Raw genomic sequence first — 17,340 nt, 5'->3', positions numbered from 1 at the left:
TCGGTATGGAGTAAATACAAGCATTTTAGTCTCTTAGGCCGTACGCTGATTCTTTGAGCAGATATTGCTGAAAGCAATATAAACGAGATATATATATATATATGAAACAATAAATCAGTAACAAGGAGGAGACTAATAAAATGTTTAGGTTACATACAACGCGTATTGGGTAGAATATAAAGTTTATATAATTTAACTGTATTTATATTGCTTGATAACAGCAACAGTATAAAAATTAACTCTCTCGGCTATCCATCTATAAATCTCGGCTGACTTCGGCCTGATTCTGGCTCCGACGATCCTATTAGCTAGTTTGCGACAGGACTAACAGTTTCAGACTGTCAGTAAGCTTTAATTACTTCGATAGCCGACAAGGACGTTTGACTTAACATCATTCGATATAGATACAAGGGTTTAGGTAAAGAATAGTTTTTTTTTGGGGATACGGTTAAAAACCGACTAAGTTCCTTGGTCGCGTTATTAGAGGTACGGTGTCGAGCTGGCACTTCTAAGAATCTTGAATAACTATGTCAAAGCTTTTGCTAAGCCTGCCATCCAACAGAGCTCTTCAGCGTCACAGTTTTCTTGAGATCTTTCCTCCTGGGCCCAGATCTGTTTTTCACCTGTACCAAACATGAGGAAGAGGGTCGAGTTTATCATCGTGAAAATACCCGTGTAAGGGAACGCGAGACGCCATTGCGTAAGCATATTCTACAATGAACATTCCAGAATACGAGACATGTAAGTTTACAAAATTCAACGATTAAGTAATAACTAATTAATTTTTCATCTTCAGATGCCGGATCATTGAACAATAAATATAAAACGATTAAGACAGTTACTTCTGTAGGCCGTAACGTATTCTTCTAAACAAAGTCAAATTTATCCAGCCAGAACGATGATTTTTCTCTAATTAGAAGTTTAGACAATAGCTTTTTAATCAGTACCCTTGGCGAATCAAACAGAAAAGCAATCTGACAAATAAACATCTACCTGCCTGATAAAACCTCCAATATCAAATTAATATGAAGTTATAGAAATAGAGTAGTATACGCGCAATACACCTCGGGCTAGTCAACGATACAAGCATTATCCTCTACGACATAGGCCACAAGTTTTGGTGCAAGAAGGCCTGCGACGTTGGCCACCATATAGAGGACGCTTGTGACAGCGCCAGCGAATCGTGGTGCAATGTCGAACGCCATACCCCCGTCACCCCTGCCGGCAAATCCAAGAAACAGAAAATTAACAAACAGTGTTATCATAACGAAGTCGTAATCGCAACCAGTCCTTGAAAGGAAAACCATGCAGAAAGAGGGCAACAGTTGCGCTGAAATTTCAGGACGGATCAGTATAGATAACAATAAAAAGGAAGTTTGTCGAAATGTCGACAGGCACTTCATTTAATTTTATATTCCTGAAAATCGTTATGTGCAAGAACCGCACAGGGGCAAGTTGTATCCAGCAGCCCTCAACATCTAAAATTGCATTTTTCGTTCGCCCGGATGAGTCAGTCAATCTAAGGAGAAATTGTCTACTATACTTATACTTGGTGCAAAGATTATACCAAACAGAATCTATTTTATAGCTGTTTATATTTCGCTATGTTAAACAAGGCAAACCAGCTGAATGTTACTGGATAAAAAAAAATAGACAAAATCACTCATAGCAAAAACAAACCATCGCCTTAACCTCTTCTTATTAAATACTTCACCTTCGATGAGTTTATTTAGCGAGACAGTGATCTCGGCACCCAATAATATTCGTACCTCTGCCGAACAACCTTTCTGGTGATAGTCAGATATAAGCTGAACGGTCGCGACATAGTTGCGTGCACATAGTAAAATATAAAGCTGCTACTTAGCAAATCGAACGGTATTCAGAACGGTCACAGTTAATTACAAAGCTCGATGCCGAAAACACTTGCTGACAAAACCAGTATTCCATGATTTATAGTTCATTAAGTGCGTTTAAACGAGCAAAAAAGGAGACAGGGACACGTTGAAAAAATAAGAGGAGTTTATAGCAACTCTGCAAGGAAGGGCCACAGTGGTAGCCTAACAGGATATGCTGGAGTATTATTTCGGGTTTTCAAAACGATAATCTCTCATAAAAGGTCATCATCGTGTTCATATTGTGCTCATCACAATGTTAGTCTTCGTTGCACACGCAAATGAAGTCAGTTCGAGAACAATCGATGATGAGTCTGCTCTTACAAAAGGGCAAAGATATATATACATATATATATATATATATATATATTACTGCTGACGTTACAGATTTTGTCTTGCTTATTAGTTTGCGTGGTGTTGGGGTAGATCAGCAGTTCTGTGAAAATCATATTCTGGTTAAAGATATCTGCCAACCTCGTAGAGCCCAAAGTAACGACGGCTGATGAAGGCAACACGTGTCTATATTAAATATGGGGACAAGGATGCGATAAAAAAAAATAGTAGAAAATATTATCGAAATGTGTCAGTCGAAAAGACGCATAATTACGAATGACGAGTACGTAGTGCACATAATAGTGTTCAATAAATCAGTTGGTCTACTGTTTGTACATCACAGTATTTTTTTTGAGATTTTTTGGTCTACGAGTAGAAGAATCAAAAGGGGGTTCACTTTTTTCCTTTTAGGCAAAGCTATTTCAGCTTCCTTATCTTGAATACTTTTGCAGCCTTTTTATACATACCAGTTATGTTTTAAGATTATACAGATAACCTCATTTAATTATTCTTAGCTCATGTGAGAATGACAAGATTTTCAGAAATCGCATTACATCTATGTATCAGAGTCAGCATTTGAGATAGGATAGCAAATGCACAATATCGGCGGGTACTCTTTTTTGCCTGATTGTGACCCAACAATGTATTTATGCTCGTCAGCAGAGATCCATTTATGTTGTTCTGGACCGTTTGCCACAACGCAAAATTAGGTCGTCGCTCACCATAAACCAACTAGGCCAGCAGGAGACGCACATATATATATGTAAGGGAAAAAGGTCGCTGCTTCAAGTCTCGCCAAGTTATTCTTTAATAGCACAGCACGTGTAGTATGTGTCTTTGACGAAACTCTGCCGCGAAGTTGGCACAAAGGCAGCCATAGCGCCAGTTGGAATTACTCCCTAGAGCCTAAAAGCCAATGAAATACGCATCTTCTGAGCTGATCTAATAGAGTATGCGGAAGGCTTAGTTATGGATCAAAGCGATGAAACGTAATACACAAACTTGCGTCGGGTGCAACTTTTAATGACATGATTCCTAGTATTGAAGCCTAGATAACACGGCTCGTTGGCGAGCTTACGTACTATCTCACACGGTTGCTGGCCATGGGGTAATTCAAAGTTAGCTTTATAGAATTAGCAAAACCATTTGGATAACCGTGTTCTGTATATAGCTGGATTCAAGAATTCGGCTCGTAAATTACTGGCGGTACGCAGGGCATTCATTTAGGTTAAGGGTTGATAGGCCCAGCACGGGAAGCACTACACCTTTACAATCGTGCAAAAGATTTCGCATTTTTCTGCAGCCGGTCGCGCGATAGTTGGGATAAGGGAGAGGTTTTTGCGCTGAATGTATAGAAAGAAATACACGCCTTCTTAGATTGCGCCTAGTCAGTATGGAGGACAGATTGTGTAGATGAGCAGTTGGTCGCTATATTAATTTGTAGTACTGCAGAATGAAAAGATGGGCTGTTAAAAAAGGAGAATACAAGGAAAAGAACAAATTCGACATTTCAGAATGAAATAAAGACAGCCTTCTGTTTGAGATGAGTACTTATACAAGGCGTTTTTCAAATATCCCATATTTATTTAATTGTCCTTCATTAACATAACGTTTTATGATTCCTGTAATAAAGCGCAACTTTTGTATTCATATACTTTTTATATTTTATATATACATTTTACATATACTTTTTGTATTCATATACTTTTGTATTCATATACGTTTTACTATATACGTAAAAATACGGCACCTCCACAGCAACGCGTAGAGGTAGGTTGATACTGAAAGAGTTACGATCGTACCGTAAAATTGGATTTTGCTCGTTAGAGAGCAGCCAACACAACACGAATAAAACAGTTGCCAGAAACGTCACTCCCTATAAATGCGTGATCGACGGGTATCCAGATGTCCAGACAAGCAAATCGTTAGATCAGTACTTCCAACTTGTTATAAATCGACTTTTACGAGGGAGAGAAAGAAATTACATTAAACACCGTAAGAAACAAGTTTTTTTGTTTATATTAATCTCCTTGCCTAACTCTAGTACAAATGCTTTACCTCATTTGCCTAATCGTATGTTTAAGAACGTGTTTCGTGCGTGCGGCGTCAGTTTACCTTTCTGTGTCAACAATCGTTACGATCAGAGCCCCTCGATATCGAGTTTACTCGGGAATTGCAGAACTACTCGATTACAAAAAAAATCTCGCCCCCCATTTGGTTGAACGGCATTCACATGTCCTTGTTTTCTTTCGTTTTCGTCATCCAAATGCAACAACAGTAAATTCCAGGAAATAGCTTCTTTCAATATTAGAATAAGGGCAAAGGGAGAGTCAAAATTAGGCATACATGATGGGCAAGGATGACAAGCTAGCTAGTTGCCGACCAATGCAGTGTGTAAATGCTTGTTACTCACATAATTTAGCTATTCTAGGCTACTTACGGTACTTAAAGTTCAGTTTTTTGTCCTAATTGATTTACTGAAGCGATCCGCCGATGCCAATATTAATTAGTTCGAATCTGAGCGGCACTCATCCATAAAGGATGAGAGTGCCACTCAGAGCTGCTTTGGTATAATAGTGACGTTCGCTGGCGTCTGTAAGATCCTGTTGAGTCTATCTGCGCTTACAAATATCATGTTTTGACGCTTCCGTCATTTGGTCTCGTATAACAACGTATGCCTCTACTAAATATGTTTCAATTCATTTTCTTCTCGGTGCAGTAAAGTAGCTCCTATATATAGGTTAGCGTTGCGAACGTCACGTAACCAAATAATGTAGACACGCCTGAAAAGCTAAGCGTTCGGTGTTTTAGGCTAAATTTACTATACGCATATAGTTTTATATATGCTCTTATAGTTAATAGACTGACCTAGAATACATACACTGAATTAAAAATCTAACATAATAACAGATAATACCAGATTTATTAAGGATTATTTATCATCATTGATAGAACTGCCAATAATCGGTGTTACAAGGAGGGTGCCGCAGGGTAATGACTGCTTTGTTATAATCTCTGTTTGCACATATTTCTTTTAATATGAATAACTGTAATAAATATTTATTTTTTTCAGAGGTACGCTCGTCTTTGTTTTGCTTTCCCTTCCTGCGTTGTTGTATCGTTGGTCTGGATAATACTATAAAATTCTAGGATGGAGACAAATTTAATCAAGGCAAAAATCATCATGTAGGAGTTTTTTACGCATCTATAGCCCAAAGGCGCGTCAACATCGTATCAAGTGCCTTTCCGTTCGTCGCGCTCGACTTACTCGTTGCCGAAAAATATAGCATTTATGCCCTCATTGTCTATATCCTCGCCGAGGGCTTTGTGTACGTAACCACACGTTAATTACAACATAAAATTGGACATTCTGCTTCAAGCTTAGTTAGATAGAATTATCTGGATAAATCTAAGTGAGTTCATTCCAAATGTGCCTGAGATGGCACTGTAAGGATAATCCTTCCTTTTACAGGATAACGTAATTGTTTTTATACTGTGCTCTGGACACGTGAATAAAACTGTTTCGCTTCCTAACGTTTGCTATTATCCAAACTAACAGTCCGTCATTATTTAGCATCAACTTGCAACAGGTCGACTTGACAAAGGAGTCGTCACTTTGAGGAGCTTGACAGATGTTGCCAAATTTCACCATCTGCATATGGTCGAACAAAGTCAATTTTAGACCTGTGAAGGATATCGAGGCAGCAGACAGGCCAAAATAGCGATACCTCATTGTCAATGATGCGAAAATGAGACTAACTAAAACACCATCCACCCTAGAACCGGAACGCAGCCTGCTGACCTGCCATTCCAGTTTTACCTGTTGAATAGATATCCATTATAAGTGAGTAGATATCTGTTAGAATATGTGTAGCAAAAATCATTATTGTACTTTATATGACTGATTTTGTACCCGAAATTTTCGTGAACTAACTAGATTTAGCATATAGTGTTTGCCATCCACCGTTCTGCGGCTAAACTCTATGCATTGCATAGGACACTCTAAATGGTATGGTTAAAGAAAAACGGCTATGTGTCACAAAGTTCTATTAAACACATTTGTTGTACTCAAACCTACTCTAAACTAGTATTGTTTATTTCGGCTGAAACTTCTACATTGCTTGTTCGCATTTCTTTGCAAACAATTGGATTATCAACGAGACAAGCCCTGTATTAACATACCCCTTCTAAAGAGAGTTTCATATCATATAATAATTTACAAAGCGAATCTGACCAAGTGGGGCAAATTGTATTAAGCCTTAGACTTTAGTTAAAGTATCATTGGGGCTTCGTAGCACAGTTGCACTGCATGCCAAATCGTTGACATTAGTACTTCTTACATGTCTATATTATCGAGAACATAAAAAAAAATCAGACTTTTTTTAAACAGACTTAGCCCCCGTGACGAATATTTAACTAAACACACAGGCCCGTTCTGCATACATCGCTGGGAAAAATAACAGCGTTGGCTTCGACTCCCCTCAAAACTAACCGTTCAATCAATTGCTTTGTTATGTTGATCTAATCGTTCTATAAAATCTTCAAAAATTTCAGGAATTTTCAAGAGAGCAGTACTCTCTGATTAAGATCAAGCTTTTTTCATTACCGGATCATTCAAAAGGTATACCTTTATTACTGAATAACAAAAAATGACTGATTTTAGACGATGCTATACATTTTTGGGTATATACATAAGGCACGGCTTTAAAATAACGCGCATTTCCCACAAAATAATATGGTTATCATTGGGGTTTATTTAATTAGCGCTGCATATATCTATATCTTCAAATTCAAGTAGATTTTTCAGTCATATTAGATAATTCAGTAACGCGCTCAGGCTCTAGGCACAGACTCTCGGATTCTATTATCGTTTATTGTCATTTACAAAACCCGTCGAAATGCAAGCACGCGACGCACTTTATTTGTTGTTGGCACATTTTGCCTGCAGACAATACCTAGGATTAGGCTAAGAAGGACAGCAAATAAGCTTAGGAAGATCGTAATAGGCGCAACGGACTCAGTTCGTTAAGACAAGAAACAAGGAACACAAATCTTGCGTCCGATAGGACACAAACTCCTCTGTCGGTAACGATAACAATGTCAAGAAACAAATCTCGTCTCTTTAGGATTAAACCTATTTTTTTAATCTCAAAAGCAAAAACGAGCCATGAAATATGGCAACGATATCACGACAGGAATCGGGTCATGATGATAACACATATTCGCACACAAACTCAGTTACACGAAAGAGAGCAGTCTCCCTTTGAATACAGATAATGAAATTAATCATTGACTAAACAAAATAACATTGGGCCCTAGTCGTACAAACCATTCAAGGCATAATACAGGCGAACAAAATATACTCAGGGCTTGCGAACATCAAGTTTCGTTTAGTAATGCAACAGGTCAAAAGGTTTGCATAAAATCTTCACATATTACTATTGCTATAAGAGGATATGGTGAAGACAAATGCTGATGTGCCACTTACTTATAGTCTAGTATGTAATGAATTGCACAGAAAAGGTCTTCTTCTAAAAGAATGGATCAAGTCAAATAGGACGATCGTATTAAAACGTACAAACAATTCGAAAGCTTGAAATTCTCATTAATTCATTGGCAACAATGACTATTATTATGACTATTATCGGCCTAATGCGGTTACATTTCTGTAACTTTCGGACTGTGGTATTGTTATTACTGGTAAAAGCATACATTTATATTAGAAATGCTAAGTCTTGTCCATGTTAAAGTTTATTTGTACGAGTTTATTAATGAATTGTAGAAGTTACAGTGGAAAGGGTTTTGTTCGAGATGACACAAGTTCTGTTGGGTTTTAACGAAAAGCTGAGAGAACGTTTCGTGCATCTATATTTTCCATTTTGATTGAAAAGAATAATAAGACAGAATAATAAGAATAATAAGATTCGGGTGCAATTCGAAAAAGAAGCTTGACACCAAACCTTCTGCTAAATGTTCCCTATACTTAAATATATTAAAACCGACTATTGTTCCTATATCCCCTATATATCTATCGAAAATAATTTTGACGGCAACGGTCGCCTTTGACATTGTAACGTTCATTTGCATGACTCTGTCGGTTAAAGGTCCCTTAAATTGTAAAGGACCAGTTAATGGGAAAATGTTCATGGTACAAACAGACCAAAAGGACCTGAACTCACATTAGAATCCTTAAATAAGGCCTAACTACTGTTAATCTAATATCATATTTTGCACTGCCTTCATAGCTGCGATCGTTTGTTGGTTGTAACTGAAAACAGGAAAGACCAAAAAATTGAATTTGTTGCATTTGCGGTTCTTTTCATGCTTAACCAAACGTGAATCGTAATGCGTTCAGAATTATCTAGCGGTTTTATTGTTCTGAAATTATATTTTCTAATTCTTTATTTTATCACTTTTCGGCCATTGGTCAACAATAATTATATAACGAATCCTTTAGGATAAACTGGGGGCTCCCAGCGCACTTAAACTTATTGATTCTTGAGAATTTTGAAAACATTTGGTATTCTCAAAACGTATTTATGTTTTTTTTTGCAAACATAGCAGGAATGATTGCAGCTTAAAATGCAACTAAAGAACATTTTCTATCTAAAATTATCTCAACGTAAGGTAAAAACGATAAATGCTTCCTTATGCGGTATACCATATATTTAGGCGAGCGATGGTTAATACGGCTGAAAGATAATTTAGATCAAACGGGGACTAAATAGTAAAATGAATCGAAGGTTCGAAATATATTTTGATTATTAATATTTTTAATGCGTATTGACCTAATTAGCCTACTTGTGTTCTGCTTAGTCTGACCTATGTAATGTAATGAATCACGATAACCATGCAAGTATTCCACCGACCGACTTTTGTTTGTGCCGTTGTTTTGCTAGGCAACACCTGATTCAACAACCCTAATTCAGGTTTGGCTAGCGGAACAAAAGTCAAGACTCTGCAAGAATGCTAAAATCTTCCGCTCTCTTAATAGAGAAGCTACGACTGACAAGAAAACAAACCGGGGTACATGTTTAAGGGGACTCGAAAGCTTTCTCATGTACGATGCCTAGTTTACAAATGACTCATGCAAAAATAACCTTTGCCATGGGCTCTTTGTCACTCATTGAAACGGGGCAACGGCTACTCAGATGACGCGCACGTTCACTTATAGGTAAAGACGCTAACTTATTAGGTTTGTCAATGGAAGTAATTTGAAGTACCATAACTTATTAGTTATATGCAGGTTAAGCCTCGAATAGCTTAATAGGGATAAGTTCATCGTATCCAGGGTTTAAGCAATATTTGCTCACTTATTTGTAAGAGCTGGCAGCCCTATTACAAGAACTCGTCATGTCAAACGTATTATGAAACCACTCCCGCGAGACCACAGACAGTCCGGTCGTAATCGTTAAGAGCACAAATACATGTAAATAGAAACAATTCGAAGATATTACTACACATGGATGATTAAAAAAAATACTATTTAATGTAATTTTGACTGCAATTCGTCAACCTTCTGGGCAATTCTTGTGTTATGATAAATGGTCGTGGCATTACTCCTCAGTGTTCTAACTGTTTTTACTATTTCAATATTGTTTAATTGAGTCAAATCGAAGTTGACCACTCACGCTTTTCTGTGTTCCATAAAAGTGGAGCATAGAACCAAGCCTCAGACCTTCATAATTCTCAAATGAATGCTGATTCGCAACAGATCCCTCATAACAAACGTATAATCTTTTTTTTTTTAAACCTTTTGGCGCGTCTCCCCCTTACGAGTAGTTACATCAGGCGAAATTTTGCCTTGTAGTTCCCTTGATGGGCAACTGTGCCGCTTCGAGCGCTAACAATCACCAGTCTTGTCTTCTCAAGGCGTTCTTGTGTTTTTTTCACTCGTGCGGAGCAACTGCAACAGTCGGAGTCAGCACTAAAACACAACGTCTTAGAAAGAGAAAAAAGGGAGCCTCGTACTTTATCCGTCCGTCTTACTGACGGGTTCGTGCTCGGCCTTACAACGAAGTCCATCCGTTCATGGAACGCCGCATTTTCTAATAAGTATCGCTATTTGAATCCGTGTGTTCCCTGTGCCCTTTCATACTCGAATTTGAAACCAGCACACACGAATCGCAGCGATGGCTTCACGTGTCTCGTATTCGACGCGTTTTATTGCGGGTTTAACTTGCGGACAGCATCTTTCCTGTCCAGCGTAATGCGCAAACATGTTCCGATACTAACTTTCTATTACTATTCACTTTTTTAAGAGGGTTTAAATCATATCCTTTACTTGCTGCTTTCTATGTTTACGTATCTGTTATTAACGAAACATACACATGAGGGTCGAATGATGTAACCTTTAATGAGATGATCCGAAAAGGCATGTTGTCTTCGCAATTCGTCGTGGAAATCTGTGTTGTTAAACCTAACTTCAAAAAAAAAAACGTTTCCTATTTATTAACCGGCAGTTATTCAGTCGACCTCACCCCGATGATGTTAGCTAATACGTGGAGCGTATATTCACCGAGGGTAAAGCAGAATTTAGTCCAGGTAGCAAAACGAATTAGAAGATCGTCTCATACGAAAAAGGGAACCTGGCTCAGTGTTGCAAGCATGACGCAGAAGGAAGCGGAATGGATAATTATCTCCTAGGTGACGACAATAGAAAGATGGAAAAGCAAGCGGTGCTGGCCCCACCTATAACGACCTAGGTTCCAGGCGTCGCGCCGTTTATCGCCATTTGCCATGACTCAGTACCGGCAAATCGACTTGGTGACAGACCCTGACCATCGCTCTTCTAGCCCGCCAACACTGCCTGTCTCCAGTCTCTCGCCCATTGCCGACACACCGCCCGGTGGCCGCATGCTTGTCGCTTCTCTACCGCTCGCGGCCTGTCACAGCTAAACAATGCCCTCTCCCACTGGCGCACAGCCTATGTTCGCCCTAGCTCACTGACCTCATGTGTCTAGGCTAGAGCCCGCTGGTGTCGCCACTGCAGCTTCTCGCAGCTGCCATTCACCAGCGCCCTATGCTAGTACCTCTCGCCATTCGTGTCCAGAGTGCTGTGTGGTCTGGTTAGCGTGCATACACCGAATGCCGTCTGCATCCCGCCAGCACTGCATGGCGCTGTTGTCGTCGTCGTCCCGCCGGTCTTCTTATTATCAGTCCGCCTGGAGACATCAGCTCGCCAGCTAGCGACCGCTGTCAGACAGGCGGAGGAGGAGAAAGGCCATCCCTCGCAACTGAGCGCTGCAGAAGCCGGTATCTAAGGCCGCTGCAATTGCTTTTGTCTCCCTGTCTCTCTCGCTCTCTTTGCTACTTTCATTTGCTGTCTGCTGCCGCGTCCTTCGGTGTCATCGGCTGCTTGTCGGTTGCCGGTCTACCGCCTTCGCTGTTGTCGCATCGCTGTCGTCGTCTATTCCCTGTTTGCGCTGCTGTCGCTAGCGACGGCAGTAACGAACCGTGGCAAAAACAGCGAAAGCATTGCCAGTTGATGTCCTGCGGGCCTCCGCAGAGAAGTACTTCCCCGCAGTTAAGAGACAACTATCGGCTGTGGCGCTCTGCGGCTCGGTGTAGCAGCGTAATCAACAAGCGATTCGACCACTTGCCCGATCCCGCAGCCGTATAGCTCACATCGTGAGGACGACAGCGGCAGCCGTGGCGGTGGCGGGGCGGCAGCGTTGATCGCACACAGCCAGTACACGCAAACAGAGACACAGCATTAGCAGCAGCATTCGGCAGCAGCGGCTGCTGCCTGGAGTGGATCAGTGGTGACGGTGGTCATCTCGTCTTGTCGTCGTAGTACATGAGGAGGCAGGCAGACAGCCAGAAAGAGTTGTTCTTGTAGGAGAGCAACAGTTTCTTTGTAGTACTGTACTATAATATTACGGCCAGTAGTCGTAGTACTAGCAGTGAAAACTGTATACTCACGTACTGTTACAGTAGTGTGTAGGTGACAGGGATTGTGGGACACGCCGCACCGATTAGTGGGCTTGTTGCCAGCAACAACGCTGCCGTTCGGTGTCTGAGGACACACGAAACGCGTAACGAGAAATTGTTGCGTCGAATCAATACAAGAGTCGTTGCCGCAGCGTCGAAGCTACTGGCTACAGGACACGACAGCCAGCTTGCAGAGGTGGTGTATCTCCTATAGCAACAGAGTGCATATAGCAGGCAAAGCAAGGGCTAATCGCCACTGCAATCGATTACCAGCGACGATCAGGTGCCAGTCAATAGTAGCAACGATGAATTGCTATCGCGAACAACAGCAGCAGCAGCAGCAGCAACAACCGCCAATGGGCGGCATGGCCGGCGATAACGCCCGTGGACGAGGTAAGTGATTCGGCCTATTGTTAGGACCTGTATTGGTGTTAATGTGCGTTTGGTGCCATACGGAGAAGCCCAACTTGTTGTACTATAGTTGTTTTTAGCTATTGTTCTCATTAGGGCGCGGATGCGGATCCATTATGCAACTGAACTGGCGACACGAGGACGCACGTCCGGCCTTGCGTCGTTGTGGTAGTATCGTATAATGCCGGCTAATAGCGGTGATAGTGTAGAAGCACGCCGCAGAGAGGCAGGAGTTCGCGCCCCCGTGCTGAATAGAAATGCAGCCATTTCGTGCGTGTTGAAACACACGCAGTTGTCTGGCCATGACTACCTAGTTCAAGACCCTTAGACTGGGTTGTATCTTGCACATCTACATTGTGTGTTAATATTAGTAGACGTAAGTGGGTGACAACAGGTGGTGTATATTATGCGGCTGCCGCTTCCGCTTCTCCAACAAGAGCCCACAAAAACACCACCGCCCAGCGGCGCAATGACGAATTTCTGACTGTAACCACCTACTTGGGCAAAACGTAGCACCATTTAATGCGACTTAAATGCGAGGGATAAAGCGAATAGCTTTCGGGATCTTGCGCCTAGTTTGAACAACGGCAATAATAATACCATTAATGGTAAACTTAAGTTAGAACTAGAAGTGTCGGATGGAAAGACTACGTGCAGCGGCACCCCTACCGATCACAATGCGTAGCATATCGTTATCGTATCGTGCACGCTAAAGCACTATGTAAACTGATGATTGATTTTTACTGACTGATAGGCCGGCCAGCAAATTGGTTTCAGCCCAAAATATCAATGTTCTTGTGTGTATGTGTCACTTTAATTCGACGTCCCTAGCTGATTGTGCTATCATTATACACATGTAATGGTGTTGTTTGTTGTTGTTGTTGTCTCCGTCATTGAATAGTAGCGATGTATTTATGGTTATAATGATGTTTATGTTAGGCGAAACCGCTGCGTTTGGTCGTAGCTTGTGTGAAACACATCGTGATGAAACTTCCCAGAGCTCCTGTTCGAATCTGATATAGAGAGTAAATTAGGGTGTGTTCTTGTACACCGACGACGTTGCGGTATTCGAATTGGTGGCATGCAAATAGTAGCGACATTACTACAAAATATTATTGAAGTTATTAAACATTACTACTTTTAGGGTAATGCTCGCTAATATCTCAATGGTCAAGAAGAAACGATTGGCCAGTGCCGTATGTAGTTGCTCTAAAAAGACGCTTTGTAGGGAGTACCCAGCTTGCAGATTTTTACAGCTTTATAGCAAACCGAAAGCTATCGAAACGGAAACATGTACACGTAGGAACAGCTGGCAAAAAAAGGCTTTGCGTTAGGCGCGATTGCGTTTAGTTGTGAACGTAACGAATCAGCCCAGAACTATTCGATGTCACTCGGCCGTCAGTAATTTGTTGTCGCCAGCGGCAAAGAGAATTTTGTGTTCCGCCCTTATGTCATATCGGAACTGTGGCATAACGATTATGTGAAAGATTAAATGAGCACTAGTCTTAAATGCATGTTTCAATTAACTAACAAATCGAAGAAAAGATACGGTTAGGAGACAAAATGACAATCGTGCCACGATGAGCTGTTTCCTATTTGTGTGAGTGCTACCTTCCATCCGCGATATTTCTCATATATATATTACCTATGCTTAAACATACAATGGGGTTTGTTGAAAACATTCAATTTCTCCCCTCAGCTTAATTAGGATTATTATAACCCTTTATTATTAACGTATACAGAGTGATTACATCACTTCATTGGCGTCTCCGGGATTAATGCTGCGACTGTTGTTACGGCCACCAATTTTCAACAGCTGTCGTTACTGTATATGGCTTAGCGTTATGGGGTGATGCATCATCTGCTCCGTAGAGCAGTACTCCGATGGATACGGCTAAAATTATGATCGTAGTGTTTATGATAATTGTCACTGTTCATTTTGCATTTACTCGATTACCACAAGTAACCGCAAACAATGAGAATTTAACATTCCTTGTAGAAATTAACGACAATTTTCTTTCAATTTGGAATTCAATGGAAGTTGTTTACAATTAAACATGAATCAATGTTCTGCTGTTATTTATTAATTGTGACAAAGAAATATCTAACTGAAAATAAATGCGGTTCAAATTCCATTTCAGTGATTTTGTATGGAATTGTTACTGCGAACTTACATTGAGAAACTGTTTCGTAGGGTTTTTGCCGCTCGAACTAGTGACAACTACTATGTATCACATGGGTGTCGCTTTAAAATGATCGTAGTAAACGATTCGAACGTTCGAGAATGCAAATGATAACTATTATTTTGTTCTTATTTTTTTAAATTACGTTACAGTGCTCTTCAACAAGGCCCATAGTGTTTGGATGGGCGATGTCGAACCCTTTATGACGGAGGAATTCCTCCGGAAACAGTTCACCGAACTAGGCTTAAACGTGGTTAACGTGCGAATTATGCATTCAAATAAATTTCAAGATCAGAATATAACCTATGCCTTCATTGAGCTCGATGATGAGCGCACAGCGATAAGGTTAGTCGATCAATGTTAATTAATTTTGTCGTATAGGCTAAATAGAGTATGAGCCTAAGTATGTATATGATCTAAAGAACTGAGAAGACAATGCGGCACCACGAAAAGGCGAAGCAACGATTGAACAAGGTCTTGTCTGTATAACATACTGTATTTTATTCCATCGTTTTTAGAACTGTCCAGCGGTATAACGACAAGCCGCTGCCTGGAGATTCACGGAGAAAGTTTCGTCTGAATTTCACCTGTCAGTCACAGATCAAGCAAGCACAAGATGAAAATGGACTTTTCGTCGGCGAACTGAGTCCGGACGTCGATGATCTCGCACTGTACTCGACCTTTCAAGAGAGATATCCCAGCGTCAAATGGGCTAAGGTAGTTTACAACAAAATTTTTCAGTGATCCATACAAATTAGAGAACAGAAAGTATTTTTAACTAATATATATATATATGTTTCTGTATGATTCGATGTTGCTCGAGTTTTGGAATAGAGATCTTTCATAGCTTAGTTCGGTACGACTAAGTCGCCCTCTTGTTTGTGAACGAACAGGTCATCAAGGACCACAGTGGTATGAGCAAAGGCTTTGGTTTCGTTAAGTTTAATCATGACGAAGAGTACGCCAAAGCGTTACAAGAGATGAATGGCTTTCAAGGCCTTGGAGCGAATCCTATCCGGGTATCACAAGCTACACCAAAGTGAGTTTGTTCACATACATCTTAACGTAGGCCTACTCTATATGCGGGTCGAAAATATTAAAGGCTCGACTTTCTAACAGTCCGTTAAACAGTGACTAAAATTATTGCAAAATATTCCATCATATTCGCAAGTCACCGAAGTTGAACTAACCATTTTTACGATTTGTTTCCTCATCTTCAATGTCTCAACCCTACTCTGCTTGTTCGTGCCGTGCTATTATTTTCTTTGCATCCCTCAGGGAACGCAAAAATAACCAACAACACGGCGGTGGCGGGGGTGGCCAGTGGGGTGGAGGCGGTGGCCCGTCACATCATCCAAACCCGATGGTCGCGCAGCATCATCAGCATATGCAATACTTCAATCAGGCCACAGCCGGCTTTCAGTCACCGGCCGACTACTACAGTTACTACTATCCTCAGGCTGCTGCCGCTGCTGCCAGCGGCCCGGCAGGACTTCCTGGATACTATGCGGCAGCCCAGCTCCAGCAGCATTACTACGATCAGCAATTTCGTCAGCGTCAGGACACAGCCAGGGTCAGTTCACAGGACGGCCACGGTCACGGCCATGGTGGTCAACCACATCAACAGCGCCATCATCACCAACAGCAGCAGCGAGCAACTGCATTGCCAACTGCTGCGTCGGCCAGCAGCAACAGCTCGAATGCTGGGTCCTTATGTGCCAGCTACTACGATAACCCGCATTTCGCTAACAGCCAAACCAACCACAACAGCTCCAGTCACCACAGTCAACCAGACTATTCGAACAACAGTGGCCTGTAATTAATACACAGTTCACATAAAATACCCTCTCTATTCCCCAAAGAGCTCTAAAATTAAATGGAAAAATTTATAGAAGTATGAGAATACGTCAGATAGAACAACATAAAAGAAATAATGGGCACATCTACAGAAGAGAAAGAGATATCGAAAGAGAACGTCTCCTAACGAAGTTTAAGGAGAGGAAGGAGCTCAAAGGGGCAGTCGTCAGGACGCGACAAAACATAGAATGATGGCAAAGCTCACATAGAAACCTAAATATATATAAGCAAGAAAAGGAAGACAAAACATTTCTGGGCCATAATCATGATGCCTTTGTGAATCACTGAATCAGTCAGAAGTGTCCCGAAACTACTATTATTATTACAAATAAAAGACAAATCTTTTCGGCTTTATCACGCTGTTGTTGTTGTGGTTGAGGTTGTTAACGAGGCCAGGGCAAAGAAATTACTGCGTAAAAGCCCCTCGAATCAATTGCAAAAATCAATCGCCCTCCAAAGAAATTCGAAACCGCGCAAGCACAATTTGCTAATGACACCAGCAAAACGTTTGCGCTTTCTCTTCTTCCCGGAACAGTTTTTTAATAGCACCAAAGCATGTCTGAGTACTCAATCGCTTCAGCCCATCAGGCCAGGACGCACTGTCCGTTCCACAAAGCAACGCATGCCGTGCAGGTGAAAGGAGGGAAAAAGTGATTTGAACTATAGATTAAACTAAACAAAAATTGGACACCATGAGTAAGATTTGTCGGTTGGTTAAATCGGCCCCATAC

General features: G+C 41.0%; 1 protein-coding gene and 1 long non-coding RNA gene across 6 annotated transcripts in view; one reads left to right on the top strand and one right to left on the bottom strand.

Moving 5' to 3' along the window:
• Positions 1 to 87: 87 nt before the first annotated feature.
• LOC147752177 (uncharacterized) lies at positions 88 to 11,006 on the bottom strand. Its single transcript, XR_015314810.1, has 2 exons — positions 9,857 to 11,006; positions 88 to 1,218 (listed from the first exon to the last, which is right to left on the bottom strand). It is a non-coding gene; the product is annotated as an uncharacterized LOC147752177 (long non-coding RNA).
• A 588-nt stretch (positions 11,007 to 11,594) lies between these two features.
• Secp43 (tRNA Selenocysteine associated protein) overlaps positions 11,595 to 17,340 on the top strand; it is a 14,494-nt gene continuing 8,748 nt past the window's right edge. For 2 of the 5 annotated variants that reach the window (XM_022850024.2, XM_022850023.2), the window contains exons 1-5: positions 11,599 to 12,551; positions 14,905 to 15,097; positions 15,271 to 15,469; positions 15,646 to 15,791; positions 16,031 to 16,325. In XM_022850024.2, the coding sequence (XP_022705759.1) occupies positions 12,464 to 12,551; positions 14,905 to 15,097; positions 15,271 to 15,469; positions 15,646 to 15,791; positions 16,031 to 16,325 (921 nt within the window). In that variant the 5' untranslated portion in view covers positions 11,599 to 12,463. Of the gene's footprint in view, positions 12,552 to 14,904; positions 15,098 to 15,270; positions 15,470 to 15,645; positions 15,792 to 16,030; positions 16,964 to 17,340 lie in introns of those variants that run through there. The other 3 variants (XM_022850021.2, XR_002686095.2, XM_022850022.2) reach the window with 3 other exon arrangements.

Source organism: Varroa jacobsoni, unplaced genomic scaffold (assembly GCF_002532875.2).
Source record: "Varroa jacobsoni isolate VJ856 unplaced genomic scaffold, vjacob_1.0 scaffold_1433, whole genome shotgun sequence".
In the NCBI taxonomy this organism is placed as follows: Eukaryota; Metazoa; Arthropoda; class Arachnida; order Mesostigmata; family Varroidae; genus Varroa; species Varroa jacobsoni.
This window is presented reverse-complemented; position numbering and strand designations above follow the sequence as displayed.